This window comes from Manacus candei, unplaced genomic scaffold (genome assembly GCF_025592945.1).
Source record: "Manacus candei isolate 608988 ecotype Guabito, Panama unplaced genomic scaffold, ASM2559294v1 h1tg000043l, whole genome shotgun sequence".
In the NCBI taxonomy this organism is placed as follows: Eukaryota; Metazoa; Chordata; class Aves; order Passeriformes; family Pipridae; genus Manacus; species Manacus candei.
In genome coordinates, this window is record NW_026138091.1 from 20613441 (window position 1) to 20640350 (window position 26910).

At 38.5% G+C, this 26910-nt stretch overlaps 1 protein-coding gene across 10 annotated transcripts in view; it reads left to right on the top strand.

The window, feature by feature from the left end:
- The window catches only part of PLXNB2 (plexin B2), a 262497-nt gene that overhangs the window by 213743 nt on the left and 21844 nt on the right, over positions 1 to 26910 (top strand). For all 10 annotated transcript variants that reach the window (XM_051795629.1, XM_051795621.1, XM_051795630.1 and 7 more), the window contains 12 exons: positions 1599 to 1707; positions 14285 to 14421; positions 15060 to 15227; positions 16846 to 16954; positions 18670 to 18897; positions 19368 to 19544; positions 19983 to 20122; positions 21173 to 21273; positions 23523 to 23752; positions 24762 to 24943; positions 25673 to 25739; positions 25855 to 26001. In XM_051795629.1, coding sequence (XP_051651589.1) covers positions 1599 to 1707; positions 14285 to 14421; positions 15060 to 15227; positions 16846 to 16954; positions 18670 to 18897; positions 19368 to 19544; positions 19983 to 20122; positions 21173 to 21273; positions 23523 to 23752; positions 24762 to 24943; positions 25673 to 25739; positions 25855 to 26001 — 1795 coding nt within the window. The remainder of the gene's footprint in view (positions 1 to 1598; positions 1708 to 14284; positions 14422 to 15059; positions 15228 to 16845; positions 16955 to 18669; positions 18898 to 19367; positions 19545 to 19982; positions 20123 to 21172; positions 21274 to 23522; positions 23753 to 24761; positions 24944 to 25672; positions 25740 to 25854; positions 26002 to 26910) is intronic.

Below are 26910 nucleotides of genomic sequence, written 5' to 3' on the forward strand. Positions count from 1 at the left end.
ATTAGTGGGTTTTGAAGGATGTTCTCCATTAGGGAAGCCTTAAAAAAGAAGTTATTAAAAATCTTCAAGAACATATCTATAATTTGCTGTCTTTATCTTCCTTCATTCTTGTATTTTATTATTACCTTTTTTTATATAGTTAAATTAAAAAACAATTATAAGTGCCTTGTCTTGCTCCTCTATCCTTCTTCAGTAAAAAGCTAGTCTTTTTAGAAGACAGTTGCTCCGGTGAGCAGCAAGATTCAAGGCACTTAAGGCTGCTTTGTGGCTCTGCGGTGACTTAATTGTTGGCCTTCCAGAAGTCTGTTCTCATTCTTTGTAGTTTTCCATTAGTAACGTGGGGGAAGGGAGGCAATGCCAGCGCTGGTGAGAGGAAGGAGCTTTTTCAATTAAAATCCCTGCTACAGTGTTTCCCCCACACATCCCCTGCCCCGGCCCCTGACTGCTTTCCCTAGCTTGACATATGGTAAAAATTCCTCCAAAGGAACCATTTCCTGTTTCTGCCTGACAAGAAGATAAAACTTCCAAGAATACAGTAGAGAGATGATGAGGAACAGGCTCAGGCAGCCATACACATGCCAGGACATGCAAGAATTTGGAGAATTTTGTCCATTTGCCAGTACCCACGAAAAAAAGTCTGGAGTGATCTGCAGAGGGACTTGACAATCCTTTTATTATAAGTCCCAATTTAAGTACATTATGCCCAGTAATTTGGAGTTGTTAAGGGTTTTTTTTCTGCTTTGAGATTTTTTTTCAAAGCACTACTTAGAGAAGATTAGGGAGTGACAGAAATGAGCAGTGATCCTCAGGGTGTGTCCTATATGAAACTGTCAGACTGCACAGGCTCCGAGCATTATATGCTTCCTTATCTAATTATTTTATCAGTTCTGCATTAAGCATTTGTCCCAGTTTTCAAGTGCATCAAATCCTAATTGCCTTTTATATGCTTTCATTCTGTGGGTCACCTGTTTGAAATAAAAATTAAAACATCCTAGCTATCACTCACCAGCAGTGTTAGTTAAGGCAGTGGTTTTTTGGCCAGTGTTCCTTGACCTCTGATTTTGTGCATGTTATCTGAAAATTTATTTTCAGAGAACAGTAATTCTGAACGGATTTTGATCATAGGTGTGAAAAGGCAGTATTTTGAAGCTGAAAGATAGCAGGACACACAACAAAATTATCAGCAGCTAAAACACAAAATTTTAACATAGCTGATGATCTGATGCTTGCATCAAGCGGGTGGGGACCCCTTGGGTTTTTTAAACATCACAAAGTTCACTGTAAACCTTGTGTTGGGTTAGAGAGGTTCAGCTTTGACTCACGGGCTGAATTTGAGCCTTCTGTAGAAGGCACCTCTACTAACAGACTGCCAAACTAGCTGCTGTGTACAGTTCTCAGGTTTCAGTTTTCTGAACCTTTAGATAGATGAGCAAACTATTCTTGGATGGTTTTGCTGGGAATCTGAGGCAATGTTCAAGAACACTGTATAGGGTAAAGCAGTGAGTGCTTTTGCTGGCAGTGTGTGTGGTAGCTCACATACACTGCATTGGTATTGCAGCTGTACTTCTAGCAGATAAACTTACATTCTTTCTCGATAGGATTGTGTGTCAAGTTGGACCAATGAATGAACCACAACAAGGTCAAATTGAAGTTGACATCAGTGGAAAATTAGGTAAATCACCAAGTGAAGTGCTGTTTACATACCAGGTAAGTGCATTTTTTTTATGGAGAGCTGTTTTATACTTTCTGTATGACTTAAGTTTACCTATTAAGCACAGAATCGCTTTTGTTTGTCTTACAAACTGTTTGATCAATAGCACTGTCATTCAAGAATGTTAGAAAACACTTAATTTCAGCATTTCTGTATACAAAAGGTGTACCAAAAATCTATGCTGATCAGTAGGTCCAGAATCTCAAAACAGGATGATATCTGCCATTCAAGTTAAAAAGATGTGGTAGAAAAGCAACTGTAAGAAACTTATTCAATAGTGACATAATATCTCTTAAGTGTCACTACTGAATTGGAAAAAAAGCACTGCAAAAATTAGGTATTCTCTAGACACACGGTGCAGTATTTTAATCATGATATTTAGTCTAGTCAATGTTCTTAATGAGAAGAATGGATGCAGGGCAGCTGAAGAATAAGTAATGAAGGTACATTAATTTCCTTAATAATTTATTTAATTAAAAAATATGGCACGCAGAGCCACAGGCAGCATGATGTGTGTTCATATAACATGTGCTTTGTTTTCAGTGTGGCTGTGAAAGAGAATTTCATTTCTGTCTTAATTGCTTTGCTCTAAGTGTGGCTCTAGCTTATAGCTGATCTAAGCTGTGATTTTAGCAGCAGGTATCTTTGTCTGTATCTATGAGGTCTTTAAACTTTATAAGAACCTATGATAGTTGAGAGTTTTAAATAATCTCAGTCCTCATATTGATACTTAAAGTTACACCTATAAACTGTAAAACTATAAAACATAAATGGTAGGTTAGGCTTTTATCTTCTCCCTTATTTAAACTTGTGTCTCATTAATTCTTGATATCTTGTGAGAAGGTAAGGAAAAGAGTTGCCAGTATGCAGTGGGAATAAGTCAAGAATGACATTTAACTGAGAAGAGGATATTCTTGTTTTCATAAAACAGGCTAGAAGAGGGTTTCCTGTAATTTCCAAGCAAATACCTCTTCTCTGTGGTAATACATCTGCAAAAAACCTCCCACCCTTTTTGCTTGAATATGTCATCTGTTCGTTTGTGGAAATGTAGGTTATGATTTGTCCATCTCATTCATCTTAACTGGAGAAAAATGAAATAATCTTCCATGTGTATGTTTGTGGTCTCTAGGACAGATGCTATGACAGTAAGCCCTACTTGAGATTAGATTTTTACATGAATCTGTTGTGTTGGATATCTTTTGCACCAGTTCTCCTATGCATCTGTGTGTAAAGATTCTCCCACGGTTTACATGGGAAGCACATGAAGTTGTTCTGGAGTGTGTTGAAATGTAATCTGAAGCCCACACGTAGGCTTCAAAACCTGTCTGTGGATTTGTTCTGGTGGGATTCCCTGTTCAGCCCATCTGAGAAGTGAGATAAGCAGTCACTGCTTTTGGCTTCTTCAGGGAAAGATTCTTAATTGCCCATCAGTGAGGCACTAGGAAAACCTGCTGTGCACAGGCATCATCCAGGTGGATGTTTTCCTGCAAGCCCAAGATTCCCCGTATGCTAATCTCTGCCTGCATTGAGGTTACTGAAAAATCAGATGCCTCTGCTCACTGCTGATAAAGATAATTTTTATTTTCCGCAAAACTCTTTCCTTGGGAACCCTATTTCCAATATGCAAAACAATGACAAATAATATAATTCACACCTTAAAACTGATGATGTTGGTTTCTAGTTTCATTTATCTTTATCCCACAAAAAAGCAAAGCCAACTGTGGACTGCAGTAGGATTGAAGTCGGTGCAGGAGCATTACATTGACATGCACTTCTACAAGTGTGACACGAATGCTTCTGGTGTGAGAACAGACGGTCAGAGCAGACAGTTGCCTCAGTTAATGTTGTCTTTAAAGCTGCAATCTTGTTTCAGTGCTGTTTTCAGTCAGTTCTTTGGTAATTTCTTTCAGTAGACATGCAAAATCTGGGCTTTGTTTAAAATCTCTTCTATTCAGTATATACAAAGGAAAGAAAATACTCTTCTCTCCAAGAGCCTTCCTAAAATAAAATTTCTCTTATGAATTTCCCCCTTTCTTTGGCACATTGGCTGACTACCCTTTTGTTGGTAACTATCACTGTTTCTACTGTGTTCTCTGATCTGCTGAAGCAGTATAGCTTCAGCTTTAATAGTGATCGTTCTAAACGCATTGTGTGTCATCACAGAGCAAAAGTACACAAGCAGTTGCACAAGGAAACACTGCAGATGTTCAGCCTGGTGTGTCTATATGCACCAGAGGTATCATCATGCTCCCCACAGTCTCAACCTTGTACATGTGACTAGTATCTGCCACCAAAAGCCCATAGTCACTTATTAAGTATATCAGATATAAGGAAGAATTTTTTTTTTATCATGAGAGTGGTGAGTCACAAAAACAAATTGTCCAGAAAAGCTGTATCTGCCCCATTATTGTAAGTGTTCAAGGCCAGGTTGGGTGGGCTTTGAGCAAGCTGATCTAGGGAAAGATGTCCCTGCCCATGGTAGGGGGGTTGGACTAGATAAACTTTAAATGTCCCTTCCAACCCAAACCATTTAATGATTCTTTAAGCAGCACTGTTTGGCTCTTGTTGATATGCAGTCTGAACAATGAGATTTATTTTTGAAGGTGGACTGATGAGGATCAATAGTCAGAACAACTTGGAGTTCAGACTCACGCTTTTGCCCCATCTGCCAGCACAGAGCATTTCAGAACTGAGGAATGCACTAGACCTCAATTAAATGGGTCAAAAATCCAGTTAAAAGGGAAACCATAGTTTCAAGCAGAAATGCTCTGGTTCACAAGTGTCTGTGCTGTGCAGTGAGCATCTTATCTATATTTACCGCATAACAGGGGAAGAAAGCTCTATTTCTACCTATCCATCAGAATTTCTCTACACAACTTGAGTGAAGTTCAAGTCGAATCATTAGAGTGAAATTAAATTCTGATAACCCAGTCATCCTCTGCTGGCATTTCTATTGTTTCACTATAAGCAGGATCAGGAAATAACCATTCTCCTGTTAGTGAAATAGAAATGAAGTTATGCTAAATTTTAATATCCAGCTATGCAGCACATCTGGAGCACTGACAGCTTGGCTGGTCTCTAAGCAAGTGAAGCAGTAACATGGCTAAAGGCCAGTCCTGCGTTTTCATTTGTTGTTAACTTTTTCTAATTTGCTTGTTACTATGGCAGTGAGAAGCAGTCTCAAAGGAAGTTAAGCTTCTTCAAAATATATGGCCCAAATTTGCTGATTCCATACAAGCATTGATTCCTTCTCAGAACACCTCTTCTTCAGACTCAAGCCACCAGGACAAGAGCTTGTAGCTGTTTTTCAGAGCAATTCTAAGAGTTTTAGGCTGTGCAGGTTAAAAAAACTACATGGTTTCAGAAGGCTCAAATAAATCTAAGATGGTGAAATTAGAGGTAGAACTTTGCAAAAGTGTAATACATTTCTGAGGTGTTGAAGGTAGTTTAGGAACTGACTTGGAAATAATAACTTTTTGTAAATCAGGATGTCTGTTTACCTAAACAAGATGAGATGAATAACAAAAAGAGGAAGAAGGAAGGATAAATTAGAGTCTGATCTGAAACAAATATGAACTTGACTATTCACCCTACTGGAAGTCTGAATGTGAAATGAACAGCACAGTTACATTAACAAGGTGCACTCTTTCACCTTAATCTACTCCCAGCTTGGCAGTTTCCTCTTACCTGCATCTATCCTCTGCTTTGCTTCTTGATGTTTGAAGCAATTGCTCTGGGAGGTCTCACCAGGGCAGTGCCTCAAGGCTTTTGTAGAGTGTTTTAGCTCATTCCTTGATTTTTCTCCATGAGTCTTTACCTCATCACATTAATTTTACACTATAGCTGGGGACCTTGGGTGGTTTTTTTGTGGGGGATTATTACATGCTTGTTGCCATTATGATTGATGCTGATAAACCACACATCTGCAGAAGTCTGGAATTACTTCCAGAGGATCTTATTTTATTCTTAAGTCCTGTAGTACATCTTGTTTGTGTGTCAGCCTGCATAGTGGACAGGAGAACTCCTGGCTAGCTGAGAGTTCTAGCAGAGTTGACCCTTATTCATGTGGATATTATTAGTCTTAACTCTCTATCATCTGAGCTATGCACTTTAAGGCATATCCCACCACCCAGTGCTCATGATTCTTCCTGAAAGCTGCCAGTAAACACTGGCTGTGTGATAATGCAGACTTTCCAGTCATGCGTGCTTCCATTTCTCCATCAAACCTGTCAGCAAAGCTCTATGGTCTTTTCAGAAAATCATGTGGTGTCTGCCTCATGATAAAAAGATGCTATCTTCAATCCAAAAACTTAGTTGTTTAAAATATCAGCCCTTTGCATAAGTGACCCATCCACAGCAGCCAATACACAATGTGCATTGCCAGGCAAATGCTCTGCCTGGACGCCTGGAGTGCCTGGAAGCATTTGATCAGCTTACATGGTGTGAGGTTTGGACAAAGCAGCTCCAGAAATGCAAGGACTCAGTTCACCCCTCTGCTGTTGTAGAAATAACCCAGGAACTGACTTGTGTTATGGATGCTGTGATGAGGCAAGCTGGTGGTCAGGTCAGCCACTGTGGTAAACACCAGATTGCCAAGAATGCGCAATGGAAATTCTCTGGTTGAATATCCTGTGAGTGGGTGGCTTGTCTGAAGAAACAAGAAACAGGCTCCCTTGAGTCTGAGAAAGGAGGAAAGCGGAGGGGGGAAGAGCAGTTCCTAGTTCCCCATTCAGAGGCTTAATTTAGCTCCTGTGGTTACCTTTATGCTCCATGAAATGACATTTTGACCTCCAAGAATGTGGCTGGTATCTACAGGACTTCATGGACAATACCTTTTATTTTTGTGCATATAATATACAAGAGTTGGCAGAATAATTTGGCTTTCAGTGTGAGCCAGGTAATTTTGGTAACAAATTATTTGTTTTACAAACCTGCATCAAGAGCCAGAACTTACTGCAGCTGGAACCAGGATGAGGAGAGGGAAGAGTTACTTGTGAAGGAAAGGGTGGATGAGATAAATGCAGATCAATAACGTGGTCTGCACATTTGTGAAAATCTTATCCACATCTGGGTGCACTGTCCTTGAAACAGCATCCCTGTTCTCTGCTTGTATGGAAGCACAAGGGCCCATTTCTTCTTGTGAAGATGTGCACTTGCATCAAAGGCAAACCCCCAACTGGAGGTCACTGTCTACAGGAGCTGACAGAAGGGAGCTTAGATGGTTTCACCATTTGCTGCCCATCATGTCCATTTGAACACTTCCATCTGTTGCTGGCTTCCCCTCGTGCTGCAGCTGGCATCTCTCACAGCATCACGGGGACATGCTCTCACACCATCCTCTTTTCCCTTCCCAGTTGTGTCTCTGCTTGTGATCTGGCACAGTTTTGTTTTCTCCAGCATCCCCCTCTGAAGCATAGACTTCATGCCAAGGCTTCCTTGCAACTCTGTTAGGCTTCACTCCTCTGTTGCCTTCCAACTGTTTTTGAATTTCTGACCCTACTTGTTTTCTGGCCTTTCTCTCTTTGATTTTCTGCATTACTGAAGGATAAAGGGCAACTAATTTTGTCAGTGGTATGATTCTTGGGCTAGAAACTGCTTACCACAGATGGATACTATGGTAGATAGTATCCTTATTTACAGAATCATGCCCAGGAATTCTTCGGGGAAAATGAAACTTCTTGTAGGTGAAGTTGTTCTTTGTGACAGATGAGGGGAAAAGTAGAGAAATGGAAAAAGAAGATATGCAGAACTTAGATGATGCTCCATAGGGCCCCACTCCTCTTGTTCTTGGATACTGTGCAAGGAAACAGAAGTGAGTTGGCTGGACATGACAGCGCAAACATGGAAAGCTACAGAGCAAACAAAGCAAGTGAAAAAGAGCATGAATCAGCCTGGAAAATCAGATCCCAGATACAAGATGGGTGAGCAAAAAACAGGCTGGGGGAATGGTTCTGTTTTACACCTGCATATCTTTAATTGCAAAGAAAATTGCAAAGAACCAGGAAAAACAAGGGAAAAAAGATAGAAGAGTAGGAAAAATCCCACTGCTAGCCATCTAAAAGCTGGACCTTGATTTGGGACCAGCAGATCACAGAGATCTAAAACACCGGGAGCTCTCTGAAAGCATTTTCGGACTATAAAAGGAATTTTTTTATTAAAATTGTAATAAAAAAACCTGAAGAAATAAGAGATCACCTTCCTAAGTCTGCAAAACCAGAAATTGCTACTCATAAAACATTAAAAATGAAAAGGTTCATTCTAGATTAATAAACAGGATGAAAAATGTAAGAGCTAAATGTGAATGCTCAGAGCATCTACAGTAGCTGTGTAAGAGCAGCAGTCATGTGCACTGCTAATAAGCAAGTTCACTTTTAAATGTGATTATAAGTGGAACAGACATGGAGATAATTTACCCTCTAGCACGCAGAAAGCATGAAACTACAATGAAAAATATATCTGCATTTCTGTGAACAGATTTTTAAGTAGGGGGCAAAGCATACAAACAAAGCAAGCAAATATGAGATTTCTGGCTGTGATGAAGAAAACAGGACACTGGTAAATGGCCTGAGTGGGAAGTCATATACATATTTGGGTCAGTTGAAGCTCTTTTATGAGTATTTTTCTTTAGATTTTTTTTTCCAGTACCTCTGAGCTGATGAAGCAAAGACAGTGGCATACAGGAATGTAAATGCCACATAAGGGAATTCATTGGTATTACAAAGATAATAAATTAATTTTCTACCAAACATACTAGCATTATTTGAATGTTATGTACCATAAGCAATGTACAAGGACTCAGAAAGTGTCATTGTCTCACTACTTGGAGCAGATAACCACTACTTTCAGGTAAACCATATCAACAGGGAGGACACTAACCACAGGTCTAAAAGCACTAGAAATAACCTATTTGTGGCATTATTTTCCTTCCAACAAAGCTGCCTTGTGGTTATCAAAGCATTGGGAAAACTGCTTATCAGTTTGGGAATATTTCCCTAGGAGTCTAGTACAATACGGGAAAGTTGGGTTGCAGGTGGACTTTGAGATCTCTAACTCAACATTATTACACCTGAGTAGGATTCAAGGAAGGTTTAAAATATGTAAAGTACTCAGATTTCCCATGACTAACAAGCTACAATCTGCTCAGACCTACAAGCAAGAAATCCTGTCCAGATCAAATTATTTCTTCAGGATAAACCATGCAGTAGGGAGCAAGTTACATCAGTTAACAAGTTGAACTAAATAATGATTGTAGGTCACTCCCAGCTGAACTATTCTATTGAATTTTATTCTGAATAGCATAGCTGTGGATGTGCATACATTTTATCAAAACTGCAAATCCACTTCCTACAAATACAGGACATGATCGTGAGAGTGTAAGGCAGTGGGGAATCGTGGTGGCACAAAGTCCCTCTGCTGGGATATGGCTTACCAGACTCATCAAAAAACAGGCCACTGAACAGCTGACAGACATTGGAACAGGCTTTTTAAACTAGACTATCAAAAAGCCCACATAACAAGGTAGCCTGTTATTGCAGAAAATATTTATGCTCAAGCATTAAACTACCTGGAAGGTGTAAACAATATTTTCCTGGTGACAAAGGTATTGACCTGAAAGAACATCCCTCCATTACAAACAAAATAAGAAAAAAATTAAATATGTTTGAATTATTTTCTGCACTTTAAGGAGTTATAAAACAACGGTTAAATTAGTGCTTGCAGGGTTGTTTAAATTCTACTGTAACCATGAGAAATGAAGTATTGCCAAGTCCTCACAAGGGCTGATGTTTTCCAAAAGAATTATTACAAGACTGCTACAAATTCCATACAGTACACATAATCAGATGTTCTGTTTAACATTATAATTGCACTGAGCATTACAGTGTGATGTTATAGTGATGTTATAGAACGTGTGACTCCCCTGGTGTCTTCTGACAGAACCAACAAAGATCTCAAAGTGTGGAGGGCTGAAATAGCAAGTGGGGTATTTATCATGAGAGCAGGTGTACTTCTGATTCAGAGACTGAAATGAGAAAAGAGCAGAAACAAGGAGAAAAGAAATCCTTGAGGGAATTTGGAAAAGGTGGCATCACTGATCTTGCAGTACTGAGATCAGGAGCTTATCAGTGCCGTTTGTAATGACTGAACATTCGGTACTGCTCAGGGTTGAGTTAAAATAAAGAGGTTTGCCTCTTGGTACAAGAGGCATTTTTGTTATCCCTCAAACAAGGTTTGAAGCAAAGAATTTACCCTTTGTCTCTCTTTTTTTTCTGCAAGGAGAAGGAATCTTATGTAGGGTTGTGGTAAGAAACACAGAACTGTGGATTAGGTGCAGCTTTGCCAGATTACATAAGACTGTGTAAGACAAGACTAGACCTGGCACCTTCCAAGGGTCTGAACCTGTCTGTCCCACTGGTGAGTGCCATGGGAAGGGATTACCTTCTCCTTAGGTAACACAATTCTTTTTGAAGGCTTGTACCACCACCAATGGCACTTTTTCAAATTATCTTGTCATTCAGTGAAATATCATTCTTCTCCTCATCCTATCTACCTAGTTGCACTTTTGAAAAATGCTTTCTGGTTGAGCATTTGTATGACCTAATTTTTTTTCTTTATTGATACTCTTAAGAAGACTGCCAGGTGGGCCAATGGAACTTTGTTCCTTGAGCCATCCATGAATATTTTAGAAGAGTATTAAAACTTGCTCATAGCATGTTGGTTTTGCAATAAAATGATTATTAAAAATGTTAAATTCTTGATAATTTATTTTAGCTGCTTATTTTTTCTGGCAGATCCTTAAGAGGAAAGGAAAGGGAGAAAATGTGAAACAGAAAATAGCAAGTTAAAATTAATCAAATAATATTCCTGCCAAGTTTATGGTAATAAAGTATTACTATATAATGCTTTGTCTTATCAGTCATACAGAAGAATTCCTCTGCACACAAAGCATCATTCAGTTTCTCCTTATTAGATCATCTTTATAAGGCATCCACAGTATTTGTTCTCTGGAGAGCTCCTGGTATTTGCAAAATTACTTTAAATGCGTTAAATATGAATATTTTAAATTAAACTCTTTTAAAATAGTCCTTTGAGGGACTGCTGCAAGATCAGCAATTAAAGACAAAATAAGGGTTAACCATAGCTATTCCACCTCCTCTTTGACTGCTACCTGAGTTAGTTCCCAGAGTGATTCTTGGTCCCAGTTTTCCATTCAGACTGAAGTGCAACCAAAATATGTCTGCATCATGGATTCATGAGTGGTGGGTGGTGAGTTCTCCTCCTTTTTAGTATGTCTGGGCTTTAAATTACAGCATAGTCTTTCTAAGGGGGGTGGTGGTGGGGAAACAAACCAAAACAAAAACCAACCAACAAACAAAACAAAACAATAAAAACAAAAAAACCAACCAAACAAACAAACAAAAAAAACAGTTCCTGGTGAAAATGGAACAGATATTTGTTTCACTTCCCACTTACTGCTATGTTATTGAGAGATAACTTTGCTAGTTGGTTACTGATGCATCCCTGTTCCTAGGGAAGCGAATGTAGACCACCCCTTACAGGTCCCCCACAGAAAATTATGCTGGATGGTTCATTTTCATGTTTGTGACTCCCTCTGTATTTACTGGTTGTTGGCAACAGAGAGAGCTGATACCTTGCCAAAGGGACCCATCAGATAACCCAGCAGAGTTTTAACAGGGCAATTATTTCACATTTTTGCTGGAAGAAAGGAATATGGCTGTCTAGATGAAGTTCTTAGCCAGCTTCCTTTCATTTGTTATGTAAGATTACAGAGAATAGGGGTGCATGACACTTCAGAAACCTTTTCTTGTTCCTTTGTTTCCTAAGTCTGTGTTTAAAGGCTTCCATTAAGTGGTTTTTAGTTCCTTTCCTTCCTAAGTCTGTCCTTGTAGGCTATTCTTTCAGTGCAAGTAGTATTTAGGGAAAGACTACAAGTTTTAAATATTTTTTTCAGAGGTTCAGAGAGAATAAATTTGTCCATACTGATTCTTTAGTGGTTTCTGAGCAATGCTTTCATCTGAAAGCATACCTAGACATGTTATGCAGCTAATCATTGCTGTGGATTTTTACTGTGGATAATACAAAGGCCCAACATGCTTAAAAATTTTAGCAATTAAGATTTAATTTGAATTGAATAAAAGGTATGGGTTTCTGTCCCTGTGGTAAGGTTACGCTTAAAGTATTTGATATATTTTTATAAACTATTGATTGACTGTGTATTTTATATACAGTTGTGATTGTGATCTTTTTAGCAACAAAATTGTTATAAAAATGAGGTTTTCTATGAATTGCATATCTAGACTTATGTTAATTTAAACTTCAAATGTGATTTTTAAAACTGACCCCCTAAAACTTTTTATTTACCCTGGTTTGACTTGTTTCAATTTAGCTTAAATTAGCAAGGCATTAAATCCAAATACGAGGGTGCACAGAAAGGGTTATATAGACCAAATGAGCTTTTAAAATGCTTTAAAATTACTTTGAGTGACTTCTCTATATAAAATCTTGTAACCTGAGTGATGTATTAAATTAATGCTAAATCAAAGGTTAGTGCATGAGAGCAGTCATATGCTCACTCTTGAGAAGTGAAGGGTTTACAAACAGATTTCTCTCAGGGAAGAAAAGCAATTGACACCCAATTAGTTAAAGCATATTCCTAAAGCTCAATGACTCGAGAGCAAATTACAGTTGTCATTGTGGATTTGTGAAGTGTGTTGAACCATGATGCATTCCTTCAGAGGGAAGTTGCTCAGACGTGAAAGTATAAAACAAGCAGAGCATGTATGAGTTCTCCATGTTTCTATAATATCTGAGCTTCAATAAAATAAATTTTTAAAGTAACCATGAGGTCAATTGGATGTGTTTTTATGGATTCCTGCTACTTGTTAAAAACCTGTTGATGACTCACCAAGCTTTGAACCAAATTGCAGTGTATCAGTCCCTTCTTCCCTGCCATTGGTTTTGTAGCTGTAGGTTGTCACAGAGGCGGCAGTCTGTGCTTGAGAAAAACGACATAACGGCTTTTGCTGCATGACTTGTAAGAGGTGGGCATGTAGCTCTGTTTCTCAGCAGAGCTTTTCCTCCTTGGAGTGGGATTATTGGTGCTATGTGATGGTGATCAGGGAAAAACCCTCAAGAGCAAGGGAAGTTTTCAGAGTTCTCTGTTCTTTCTTTATTTGCCAATGCTTGCTATGGAATAGCCCCAAGCCAGGACTTTATTATCAGTCAATCACTTTAGCAAGATTAGGCAAGAGGAGGAGGAGAACAGCTGTCCTTTACAAATATACATGAGACTGGGAAATAAGTTTATTGCTTATTTGACTCATTCAAGAAAAGACTGTGTTTTAATATGGGTGAAGCAGCACAGTTATACATTAGAAAAGGCATTACCTACTCACAGCCTCCCTAAGCTCCTGAACTGGTACGCTTCACCAAGAGCAGGATCAGGACACCTCGTAGCAGTGCCCCAGCCTAATGCACCAACCACACGCCTGGACCTGGCATCTTCTCTGTGTGTGCAGCACCCATGGCAGCTGGGTACCCTGGACCACGGTGCTGCCTGCAGGCACAGCAGCTGTGGCCTGGCGGGCACGAGGGCTGTGGCACGTCTGCAGGCCTGGTGAGGCGTGGGGCCGGCGGGCAGCGCTCGCCCGGGGCCGGCTGGTAACCCCTGTCACGCGGCTTGCTTGGCTTCAGTCATCCTCTTGATTCAGCAGCTTCAGTGTGGCCCTGAATAAGGATGCTTTTCTCAACTGGAAGCAGAAACTACTTAGCGATGAAGTAATTAAATCATGCTGTTCATGAAAAGCCCTCACTGTTAATTTACGGTATTTGTCATGGCTCCCAGAATACAATCATGGAAATAAAGACTGAATTGAGAACAAAAGGAGGAAACTTATTTGAGAAATTTAAATATCAAACAAATTTCATAACAATTTGAAGTGTGTTTGCTTGTTTTAATTGTTTTTAAGGAATCCACTCCAAGGTTCTAGGTGCATAAAGAAAAGTTAAGTGTTTTCTGATTTTCTTTCTTTGCAAGCTCATTGCTCAAGAAATTTATAACAATTAAGAGCCTTATGAGATAAGCAGAATCTTCATATTCTTTCTGTTTGGTACAAGCTTTGAAAACCATGCTCTTTGTCTCCTGTAGCTGACACACAGTATAGGAAACTGGAAGAAAAGATGTAGGTAGACTCAGCCATAAGAAAAAGAAAAATCTTATGGTATTTCCTGGTATGAAACCAGGAAATCCAACAGGAAGCTCTCACAAACATAATGATAGCTAATCCTACATTTTGTGAAAAAGGAATTGAAACTTGAATAAAGTTTCATAAAATACAGTAAAGAAAAAAAGTGCATTCACATCATCTGTTACTTCTTCCTTCATCATAAACAATAAAAGATTTTGTTTTATTTTAGAAAAATTGTCTCTCATTACCTTAATTTTACTATTTTTGAGATAGTAATAGTAAACTTCTGTTAGCTATTAAACCAAATAATATTGGTGTAAATTTTATTTTATTTTTCTCAATGAGTTTGACAATCTTATCTTTGCAGGAACCTCATCCTTCTCAAATAAGACCTGAAAGTGGTCCACAAGCGGGTGGAACCACACTTACCATCTCCGGTATAAACCTCGCCACTGGTTCCAAGAAGGATGTTCAAGTTTCAGTCGGTAGCCAGCCTTGCAATGTGTATGTAGCCTGAGTAATTAACAATACAGAACTGTATTCTAATGAAACACCAACCTTTTCTGACCTTAAACAAATCCGTTGTCTGTCTCTCCATTACTCATCCCATGCAATGGAGTTCTGCAGGTAACATGCAGACAGAAGGTCGCTCAGAGGCTCCAGCTGGAAGAAGGAGCTGTAAAAACACCCAAAGTGGGAGAATTTAGATATCCAAAGATTTCTGCAGTTTTGGCTTTCTCTGCTTGACTGACTGCTTCAAACTCACTCATGCTTTCATTCAGCATCTCCTCAATGGTTCTATATAAAATCTTAATCTTCTAGTGCCCCTTGGCTTGTTCTTCTCACTTCTTTTTCCTTTTATTATTTGCTGCCCTTCTCTTTTCTCAAAAAAGGGAAGGACACCAAGTGTGTTGACATTGCATTGTTCTTGTGTTTTGACACAATTCATTGTCATATCCTACATCTTTTTTAAAAAACCTAAGTGATCTGAAGAAAGTGATGTCTCCTCTGGTAACTAGTTGGTGCCTGGCAAAAATAGAGCCCTGGTTTTGTTGCTTTGGGGGTACTGCAGTAAAGGAATACAAACCTCCATAATATTGCTAACAGAAGGTGTTTCCTCTTCTTTTTTTTCTCCAATCTAGCACCAAATTTGGAGATGAGATCATTTGCATTACAGGACCTAATAACAAGGTTGAAACTGTTCCAGTCACAATGAACTATGGAGGCATGACAATTACTGTACCGCAGCTGTTTACATACAGTGGGAATCCTACTGTCACCAAATTCCTGCCAGTAAATAGCTTCAGCAGGTAATGAAATGTTTGTCATAACTTAATTTAAAATTGGGTTAAAATATGTATAATATGTAATAAACCTATTATATACGGAACTGTTTGAAATAAACTTCTCTACTCTGACCATGCACACATTTAAGTACGTAGGCTTTGTGGTCTAAACTGCAACTGATATTTGAAAGTATTCTGTTTACCTCCAAATTTTCATCCTGTTTCAAAGGTCAATCCTGAAACCAGAAAAGGCAATGAGCTTCTTATAAATGATGATGTCCCAAAGAAAGAGATTTGAAGTATTTCACCATGTCAGACAAATGATCTTTGCATTAGTTACAAATCTTTATCCTACTAGGATAACCTATAGAAAAAGTTTCTAATGGAGAGGTTTCTAACAGTTCTTCTATTTAGCTTTGAATAAGTATTCTAGAAACAGAGGAAAGTTATGGTGTGTCATCTCTTTCTTTGTCTCATGAGGAAAAAGAAGTATCTTCTTCAGAAATCTAGACCAGGGTTCAGTAATGTTTTTAGAAAGTATGCACTGTTCTATGGTGGTACTCAGTAACACCCATCTGGTAACTGTTCCTTCTGGGGAAAAACTCACCTAGGACTAATGGGGAAACCAAAGAAATGTATAGCATTCTTGTACTTGTAGCAATACAGCAAATCATCTGTATAAAAGCCCTTGTAGCATACCTCTGGCTTTGAAAGTCATTCTGTGACCTATACAGGGACAAAAAGGAGCCTGATTCATGTTGGTCTCTGCTGTTCCTCAATATTCTGATCTTTCTGCTTAGTGGGGTAAAGTTGGCAGAGTGGGATGTTGATGTTTCCACTTGCTTTCAGTAAAAAGAACTGTAACAACATGACTCAACAAACAGAACATTAAAAATAAATTTGGCCATGACTTCTCTTGGAGATATTAATACCTGTCTCCTTTAATATTGAGTACTCATTTGTATAAAATAGGATTTGGTTTTAACATTTGCTTTTTATTTTTGGTTTCGGTGATTTTGGGGCCCGGACTGTTTCTTTGATAGATTGATAGTGATTTACTCCATGGGATTTAAATTACTTTTTTTCCCTCTATATAAACTGAAACCTATTTTTATGGATCGCTTTGAGGTTTGCTATTCCTTTAAATCCATGTTACTTCAATGACTTTAATTCCTACTGGCAACTTGCGTGCATTCTTCTTCTTATGTGAATGTATTATTTTTTAAACAATGTACTGCAAATGAAAGGGAGTAGAGAAGCCAGGTCCCTACAGACCTGTGGAAAATACACTGTCACCTTTGTCTCTTTGTGTGTATGGTAGGCAGAATGATTTTAATAATAATATTAAAGATGTAAAGCACACAAGATTGGCATCAATGAAAAGCCAAAAATACTGGCAAAGCACTTTGTACTTTTTAAAATTCTGCTGTTTTCAAGTGACTTTTAAGTTGACATTGCTGGTTTTAAATGCTGTAGTGATTGATAGCTTTAACAAAAGTCCTTTTTGTAGCATATCTAATTGTCGTGTAGGCATTATATATAGGGTTTTTTTCAGTGGAAGTAGTAGCAATGCAGGATGAAACAGTGTATAGCTGTGATAGTGTGCCAATGACTTGACTTCTTTTTTAATTCTACCTTTCAGTGGAGGGAGAAATATTACAGTAACTGGAACCAGTTTTGAACTCATCCAGAGTTTCTCATTGGTGGTATATGCAGAACGTCCAGAAGCAGGGAAGATAAATCAAAAAAAGGTAATTTTCTTTCTTTCCTCCCAAAGGCACTGTGTTGGATGAAAAGCATATAATCTGTTCAAAAACTGCATTGAAGTTTGCCCACTGGACTTCACTGGGCTTGGGATGAAATAAGTTTTGAACAGATTTCTTGGTCTGTTCAGTGTTTCCATGGGAGAAGATCTTGACTTTCCTACATAGCATCTTGACTTACATTCACTTGTACCTTTCCTCTTCTGCTTTACAACTAGTTTCATTCAGTATGAATAAGGATAGAAAAATTAAGCTTTGAGTGATAAAGTGGATGTATTTCAGAATTTGAAAGTGTTTGGTTTTTCTTTATCTTTCTCCTTCTTCTCCCCCTGCAAGCTTTAGAGATTTGCCTGAAACAGGACCCAAATGTAGACAATGAAGAGTATTCAGCTTTGCACAGTCAGTGCCTTTTATTTTTCTCATATCTCAATGAACCAAGTGTTTTTTTCTTTCTTGCTTCATGCATATTCCACCTGTAGCAGGTTCACAACAAGTTGTGAAAAATAATGTTAAAAACCCTTCTTGCGTCTCATGTTAAGAGGAACTGACATTACCAATAGTCTCAATTTCCCACTCTTCTAATGAAGATATCGCAATTTAATGACATGATTTGGGACTTAAAAGTGATCTAGAAGGAATAAGACTTTTTCTAAGGCTGGCACTTCAGTTTAAGACTGTCTTGTGATCCATAAAGAGTTGTTAATATGCATATTTTGTAATACATACATGATTCAACTTTTAGAGTAAGCCAAACCCAGCTGGATTTGGAACCATTAGAACCCTATCCCTAAAGATTTTTAAAAGGAAAACTACCTGTATTTGTTAGGTCAAATACTGCAAGAGGTAATTATCTTGATAACCTTGACTCCCAGGACAACCTAAAAGTCTATTTAGCATTCTTGACAGTGTTTATCAACATTTCTTACCCCTCTTATTACATATGTTCAGCCTGTCGTCTTAAGTCAGCATCACATATAGCACATATTCTTGGTTAAGAGTAAAAGCTTTTCTAATCTTTTGGTTTTCTTCCACTTATATGGCAATATCAGAAATGTTGGAGAGAAGCTATCAAATTACATTGAGTCACAAAGTGAGAAACAGAGGTGATGATAGAACAAATGTTGAGGACTCCTATTAGTGTTTTTTACTATGGTTGATGTTACTTGAAAGAGTGTCAGGGTAAAAATATTTGTATAATTGGGAATGGATGATGTTGCTGAGTTGTTACCTTGAGTAGCTGACTGACAACTGTGAGATTTTATCCCAAAATTTCACTTAGTAATTGCATCGAATTTCAGTGAGATATTATGCAGTGTGAGTAGAAAAGAATCTACCTGGGATACTTAATGGTACAGAAGATGATAGGATTGAAGGTAACGTTAACTTCCTAATCTGAGAGGAACTTAATGATAGCAGTTCAGTGTGGTAAAGACCCACAGAATTTGGAAGCAATGGAAACTGCTCTGTAGCCTAAACATTTTCTGCAGGCAGCTGCTAGAACACAATGAATCAATGATTTATTCTCATCAACAAATTTATTTCATTTTCTTTTTGGAAAATGCCTTATACTGTGTTATTTCTGCTGTATGGCAAGGATATAAATCCAGTGCTTTTATTTCTACAGTCTGAAGTTACCAACAGTTATGTACAGGAACAAGTCAGACTCTAAAATATGCATATTCTTTTTGTCTTGTTTCTTGCAGTTTTATGGAAATCTTGTTACAAGACTCAATGAAACCACGGTGGTTTTTAGTTCCCCACCAATACTGGAAGACCCAGAAAACTACAACATTACCACTGTTATTCTAATGGATCGTTATGAGTTGGTTGTAAAAAATGAGAGCCATTCCTTTGCCTATGTTGCCGACCCAACCTTTGAAAACTTCACAGATGGCATCAAAAAACAAGTTAACAAACTTATTAATGCAAAGGTAAACTTGTAGAGAGTTGGTTACTCATTTTGTCCTTGAAGCATGTATGAAATTTTTCCTTTCTTTCTCAAAGCCTTAACAGTTGTTTGGTGCCATACCCCAAATGCTTAGTAGAGTCCCTTACCTCTGCTAGATAAAGAACATTAACAACTCCCCTTTCCTCTCCCTGCCCCTTCTCAGAGAGAGTTGCTATCTTTTTAGCCATACTTTGGGGGCACCAGGAATGCCCTCTCCTGCTGAGCCTGGCATTTGGAAATGCCCTCTCCCAGTAGAGCTCCCAGGAACTGGAAGGGACATCTTATCTCACACAAGTCAAGGAGAGAAATCACATAATTCCCAGTCATTCTGCTGTTCTGTAGGCTGCAGTGTGAATCACATCTGCTGCTAAAAGTGATCCAAATGGAAGGTTGCAACTCAGGATTTCTCCCAAGACTTTGCGATGATGACTTAGCTTTTTATTTTCTGTCTAGGGCAGTAACCTGAACAAAGCCATGACAATAGACGAGGCCCAGGCTTTTGTGGGTGATGAGCCTTGCAACATAAAAACTCTTACTGAAACGGACTTATACTGCGAGCCACCAGAAGTACAGCCTCAACCAAAGAAACGGCAGAAGAGAGATACCATCAATAACCTTCCTGAATTCATTGTAGGTTACCTTTTCTATAGAATTTAGTATCGTGTAAGTGAAATTGATACAGTGCTTCTTAACTGAAGTGATTTGTTCTCCAAAGTTGTTGTAGTACCATGAAGAAACTCCTCGCAGTTCTTTCTTCCTTCAGCGTCTGCCTGCTGCATAAAAGAGGCAAGAGCAGTTCCACGCTGCCACATGCCTTCTACCTTCATTACATAGGAATGTAATGCTGTAGCTAGACAGACTGGGGATTTTTTCTTCCTCTGCTAAGCAAAATTAAATGACTTCATGAAATAAAATGCTAGTGACCCAAATTCAGTATAAAATATTCAGAAATGCTTCCTTTGTCTGGCAGTTTGAGCTAGAAATTCACTTGTGGGAATTGCTAAACTGAGAAATGAACCACCATCTATTTGCACTTTTTGAGACAAATGTCTGTGCTTATCCAATTAGGTGAAATTTGGACTCCGGGAATGGATCCTTGGAAGGGTGGAATATGATACACGTGTGACTGATATCCCACTGAATCTTATTTTGCCACTGGTACTTATTCCTATGATAGCAATAATTGTTATTTCTATCATCTGTTACAGGTAAGTTCCTTTAATTAGGTGCTTTTGTTGTCCTAAAGCTTTCAGGATACTACCTGATTGTTTTCAGCTCAGTCTACAGAAATTATCTTCATCTTTTTTATGATCTGTAGAGTTAAGAAAGGGAGTGACAGCTGAAAATATGTACGAGCACCAATTTATTCCTCTCACGCACACCAAATTCCTTGGTGTCAGTCAGCCCAGTCCGTCCTTTGTACATAAACACAGCAATTGGTCCCAGGCTTCCCAACTACACAATTGCAGACTGAGTTGCACACATAGCTTTTTGAAATGGCAGCTAAAGTGCCACTTGTGAAAAAGATAACTTATTCTGTATACATACCCATCAGCATTTATGCTGCCTCAGTCAGCGCTGTAGGTCTGAGCTGGATGGATTTTACTAAGGGGTCATTTTGGTCTTTCCAGCTGAGATAAGTGCTACCCACACACAAACTGCATGATTAACAGCGAAATTCATGCTTCATAAAGGGCCAGAACAATGTCTGTATTTCGTTTAAGACCTACTTAGTCCAATTCTAAGGTTAATAATGAGAGCCTCATACTGTCCCTCAGAAGGAGGTGGATTTCACTCTTGTGGTACATATCAATATAGTTGAAGCATGTGCTGTACAGCCCTGATGTTCTCTTGGATGTCTGTCAGCCTTCTCAGTTCAATCCCAGACACTCTCCTGAGTGGCTTAGAGCCAGTTCAGGACATGTTGCAAGCAATCTTTGTTCAGTGCATACAAATTGAGTTTCTGTACTTTATATGTGATTAAAAGCATTTTAGCTACTTCTCATTGGATTTTAAATCGTTGGCCCGAGTGTACTTTGAAGCAGTCAACCATGATGGTGCCAAGTGGATTTACGTGGAATGAAGACTTCGGCCACTGTTGCTGTTTTCCTCCTCTATTCTCTTTCTGCTGTACTTAAAAAAATAATCAAAGTCAGGAAAATTTCCTCCAGTCCTTTAGCTTCCCTCTCAGAGCTGTTCCAAATTGTTTACTTTTGTAATTCATAACTTTTTTAAAATCTTACTTCTATTTCATAAAGACGCAAGAGCCAACAAGCAGAACGAGAGTATGAAAAAATTAAATCACAGCTTGAAGGCCTGGAGGAGAGTGTCAGAGACAGATGCAAGAAGGAATTCACAGGTATGACAGAAATTTTCACTGCTGTGCATCCCCTTGAGCAATCAGAAGACAGGCTGAAGGAATGGTACTTGCTTACTAAAACTGTCTTTTGGGAACAAATAATTAATAGATCTTTGTAGTCTTCATTAATGACATTGACGTAGAGGAGATATTTTGCTATTGTATATGAAAGAAGTAAAATAAAATAGGTTGCCAAGGTTATTAAAATAAATGGACAGTTTTAGTCTAAAGGAAGGACAGTTAGAAACTGGGACTAGAAACCAGTTGAGCTAGAGGTTACTTATAGCCATTAATGTGAGTGGTCATTAATATGAAGATAAGAATGTTTTGTAGTGACTAACCGTGCACTTAGTATTTAGCACAATGACTGTATGTGCTGAGTATGCACATTGGGAGATGTTTGAGAGCTGTAAAATTTATTTGCAGCAATCAGCATAAAAAGGGATAACTTGCTAAGCTCCCAGGAAAGAAATAGCATTTTTCCCTGTCTATTGTGGGAAAAACCTTAGCTTGATTTGAGGAGCTAGCTAATTGTTCTGTGTAAATGTAGAGGCATCATCCCAGGGAAGGCAGCAGGAGGTGTGAAGGCTCAGCATTTTTACATGCTGAACTACTGATTGCGACGCTTAAATTAGGCATCTGAGTGTAAACATAGCAAATATTGGCCTAAATGATTACCATGAAATGTCACCTCATTATCTGAATTATACTTGCTGTTGGGTCATGTTGAAATACTCTCTATTAAAAAAATTACCCACATGTTTTGTTTCTAAAGAGAAAACATTATTTCATATTGACAATAGCTGAAAAGTAGGATTGAATAAAACAACAATTTCAGGTTAGACTTGGAAATTAATTTAAGAAGCTCAGGGTATCTCAAATATTTCAGCCATCCTGAAAGCCTTGGCCTCAGCCCCAGTCGTTTTTTCTGGCATTTCTGGGACAAGATGTTCTTTACTTGTACCAGGTTGCTAGGTTGCTTTTTCTGGAAAACCAACTCCTTCCAGGTTCTGGACACAAACTAGAAGCAAATGTTTGAATCAAGAATTATTCCCAAATGGGCTTAATTTCAAACTGCATTTTGAACTGTAAGAGGATCTGTCAAGGTCCTCCATTCCTCTCTCCACTTCTCCCATGGCACTTCATACCTGTTTCTGAAAGAAGGTGCTTTTCTCTTGCTGGGGTGAGAGTAGATGGCTACAGATTTCTGCTACCTGCTGGGTTGAAGATACAGAAAGTACAAACACTGGGGAAGTAGAATGCACATCCAAGGAGTAATCCAGTTCCTAAACTACACCCACCTTGACTGAGTTACATGAAACACTGAAGTTAAAACACATTCTAGTACCACACTGTGAAACAGTAATGTCAACAGCAAGAAGTGCAGACGATCTAAATACATGGGGCCAAAGATAGCCAAGGAGAGGAACATCAGGAAGAAAGTGGTAATGCCACAAAGAGGGAAACCAGAAGATGCTTTCTCCCTCAGCTTTGCTGAATGCTATAAAATAAAGAGGTAAATGAATGAATAAGAGCAATAAACTCCTGAGAAAATAGGTCACTAGATTAATTAACATGGTATTCTAGTCAATCAGCAATATTGGGTAATTGGAAAGCCTTCAGGTAGAATAACTGCTCCAAAGGATGATTCCCTAATTTTTGTCCCTTTTAAGAATTTCAGAGCTTTTGAATCCCGCAGAAATGTTTCCATCAATTTCAATGAACCATTTAACCTTCTTCCTTCCTGCCATTCCTTTCCTTTCAATTAAATTAAATTAGCGTGCTTTACACTTTAAACCTTTCTTTCCTTGATTGTTTTTAAAGGAACTTTCATTACTACCTAGACTCAGAGGGTATGGATTGGGAAAAAAACAAACCAAACCAAACCAAACCAAACCAATTAAACAAACAAACAAAAATATCATAGTGGGGTTTTTTTGTTCTGTACTACAATCTTACATTCACATATATAAATTCATACAGATGCCCATTAACGCCCTTTTTTGGATAGTCAACAACAAGGAAGTCATCAGTGCTAAGGGCAGTTATCCTCATGTCACCATAGGATTAACTGTGGTCATAGTTAACAGGATAATTGGTAAAAATAGCAAGAGAAAATGTGAGATGAAATAAGAGTTTTTAATGCTGAGTTGCTTTTTCTCTATTACAAGGCTCCCAAAGAGACTGTGTTGCCTAAAAAACCTGCAGGCTTTTTTAAATGAACCTTTAAACTGCATTGCATATTGCAGATCTAATGATAGAGATGGAAGATCAGACAAATGATATCAATGAAGCTGGAATTCCAGTACTGGACTACAAAACCTACACAGATAGAGTCTTCTTCTTGCCCTCCAAAGATGGAGAAAAAGATGTGATGATTACGGGGAAGCTGGATATTCCTGAGGCTAGGCGCCAGACTGTGGAGCAGGCTTTGTACCAGTTTTCCAATCTCCTCAACAGCAAATCATTTCTCATTAATGTGAGTACTGAAGTAGATTCACCTTGTCTCTTATCTAGGTATAACTGTGTATGCAAGACAGGAGGTTTCTAAACACAACTAAACCAGAATTATTAAAAATGAGTGATGTTGTTATGGTTCTGATTCCACAGTAACCACTGCACATATATGGTATCACAGCCAGAGCTTCCTGGTGGGACAAAGAGGCAAGGTCCTAATTATGCACCAGGTCATGTAGTATGGAGCTGGTCAACATTGCTAGTCAACAAGTGGCCATAGGAAAATGGATATTACCCAATCTGACATAAAAACTGGTGTTACAAGTTTGTTTTAGCCTTTTAAGACATATGATCAGAGTGCTGATTCCAATCCTGGCTTCTTACAGCAGTCACCTGTGGGCAGACATCTGCTGAATCTCTGCCCCCAGAGAGGCAGAGGCTCCTCAAGTGACCTATTCATCAAGACTGATGTTCTCACAGCAGTTCTGAAGAGACTTCTAATTGCTCACTCTCAAAAACTGAGGCTCATTGTCAGACACCTAAATATAGATTTAGGCTTCTAACTTTTTCTCTCTTTTTTTTGTGTTTTAATGAGGCTTTAGTGCTGAGCTAGTTAATGGTAGTATTAGAGTTTCTGGCAGATGAAAGCACATTCCCAGGTGTAGTTGTATTAGTGTCTTTGTAATTTGATGTAAAAGGACTGGGAATTTGGAGAAGAGTTGATTTTGTCTTTAAAAAATTGTCACAGAACACTGTTCTTCCTTAAATTAAAGCATCCCTTTTAGATAAGGTTTTAGTTAAGTATATAAACATTCCTTGGGTCAGTCCAGTGCACTCTGTGTGTATCTAGAAACAAATTCTGGGCAACATTTTCTTATAAGTAGTTTTTTTGAACTTCTGAAAACTTTTCCATTCTGTACTTAGGAGATTAATATTAAAATAATATTTCTTGTCTTCTTAGTGCAAACAAGTGTTGAGGTTCTTCAGAAACCTGCCATCTGACTTGATTCTGCATTTGTTTTCTGTTTCAGTTTATTCACACACTGGAAAACCAAAGGGAGTTCTCTGCTCGAGCTAAAGTGTATTTTGCATCTTTGCTGACAGTTGCTTTACATGGAAAGCTAGAATACTATACTGACATCATGAGGACACTGTTCTTAGAACTTATGGAGCAGTATGTTGTGGCCAAAAACCCAAAGCTGATGCTAAGAAGGTTTGAATGATTGTCATATTTTCTGTAGGTCTCTGGTTTTCTGTAAATGTGTTTCTTTTGCAATGTGACTGTATTAAAATGCCAGCTATCCGTGAAAGTCAGAAAAAGCTTGGCCCAAGCATATTATGAAGACAAGCCCACAGGAGCAGCTGTTGAAGGCACAGGCAGGACTGCTGGCCAGAGATTTCCTTAGTCAAATACTGTAGTGCAGGAACACTTACCTTAGTTCAAAATATCATATTGAACATTTCATTTACTTTTTAATCTAACCTTATTTCAAATGATCTAGCATTTATACCAGGCATCATGTCTGTAATGAGCACATACAATTGCTTGCATTGTGCTCTCAGTGAGGGCTTGCTCTAGTGTTTTAACCCATTTTTTGTCCTAAATAAATTGCAATACACTTTGCTGTGTTTATGTTGTAGCTTTGTAATCTGTAGGTTATTTCCCAGTAACTGCACAACTAGGTTAATTTTTTAGCTCTTACAGCGTAGACCCAGTTTAAGGTTTTGCATAAAGGATGTGCGATTTTCAACAATGAGCTGAAGGTACGCGGGAATGATGAGCAATACAAAGCACTTATCCTAGAGCAAGTATATGCTTTCAAGGCTCTATAGGGAAATCATTACATTAGGAGAGTGCATGCAGTTAAGCATGTAAGAATGTTATATTTCAAGCAAGCAATGTACCCTTACCATACTCAGGATTGGCTGGGTTTTTTTTCAGGTCTGAAACGGTTGTTGAGAGGATGTTGTCTAACTGGATGTCTATTTGTTTATATCAGTACCTCAAGGTAAGAGTAAAAGTCTATTGCCTGTGGGGTTTTTTTTTAATCAGTAATACTTAAACATGCTGCATTGAGTATATCTTTTGGTTTTGCTTTATTTTGTGTTCTCTCCTTTAAACAGGACAATGCTGGGGAGCCTCTTTATAGGTTGTTCAAGGCTATCAAACACCAGGTAGAAAAAGGCCCAGTGGATGCTGTACTAAAGAAAGCCAAGTATACATTGAATGACACAGGCTTACTGGGAGATGATGTAGAGTATACACAATTGGTAAGCAAAGCATGATTAAAAGATTACAAAATCTTTTTCTATTTTAAAATTAATTCCTGTAATGTTAAGTCTGTACATAGTTTTCTAGACTACTGTGAACTGCATAGAAAATCTTATCATGGGCAGGACTGTCAATAGTTTGACCAAAACAAGAATCCAAGCAGGAAAACACAATTATAAAGTATCTTCTAAGATAAAATCCAAATCCTGCCACTGTGGAATCTATTTCAATAATTCCCTTTCATAATTTTCAGTCAGTCTGAACAGTGGCTAGGGTGTTTGGCTCTTCCCTTTTTTGCATCTAAATTCACTGCTAATTGATTTTAGCAGAATTCTTGTGCTACCATTATTCTTGAAATTCAGGTTATCTTTCTCCCTTGTGATTGCTGCTGGTCTGCATATCAAACATCATTCTATTACTATACCAGGATGAGCTCCTCTGCAGTCCTGTGAGATGGCTCTGCAATCTCCAGAATACTTTATGAACTTTTTTCTGCATTTTTTCCTGTGTAAGTTAAACTCTCCTGAACATGGGTGTTATAGTTTACCTTGGCTGAATGCCCCGTGTCCACCAAGACTCCACCCAACCCCCCAAGAAAAAAACTTGCAAAACCGAGACTGCTAAGAAGGCAGTTTTACATATACACAGAGTAGAAAAAGAGAACTATAAGCACTATGCACACAGGGAAGACTGACAATAAAGACTACTCCCCCACAAAAGGTGTTTTCCTCCGAAGAAGAACAGTGTCTATCCCGCGCAACTGTCCCGGAAGAGAAGGAAGGAGTTGTTTCCTTCTCATCTCTCTATAGCTGGGCTGATGTAACATGGTATGGAATAGCTTATTGGTAAAATATACATCAAGTGACCTATCCTAGTTCCACTTCCCTCCCAGGGAGAGTTACAAACCC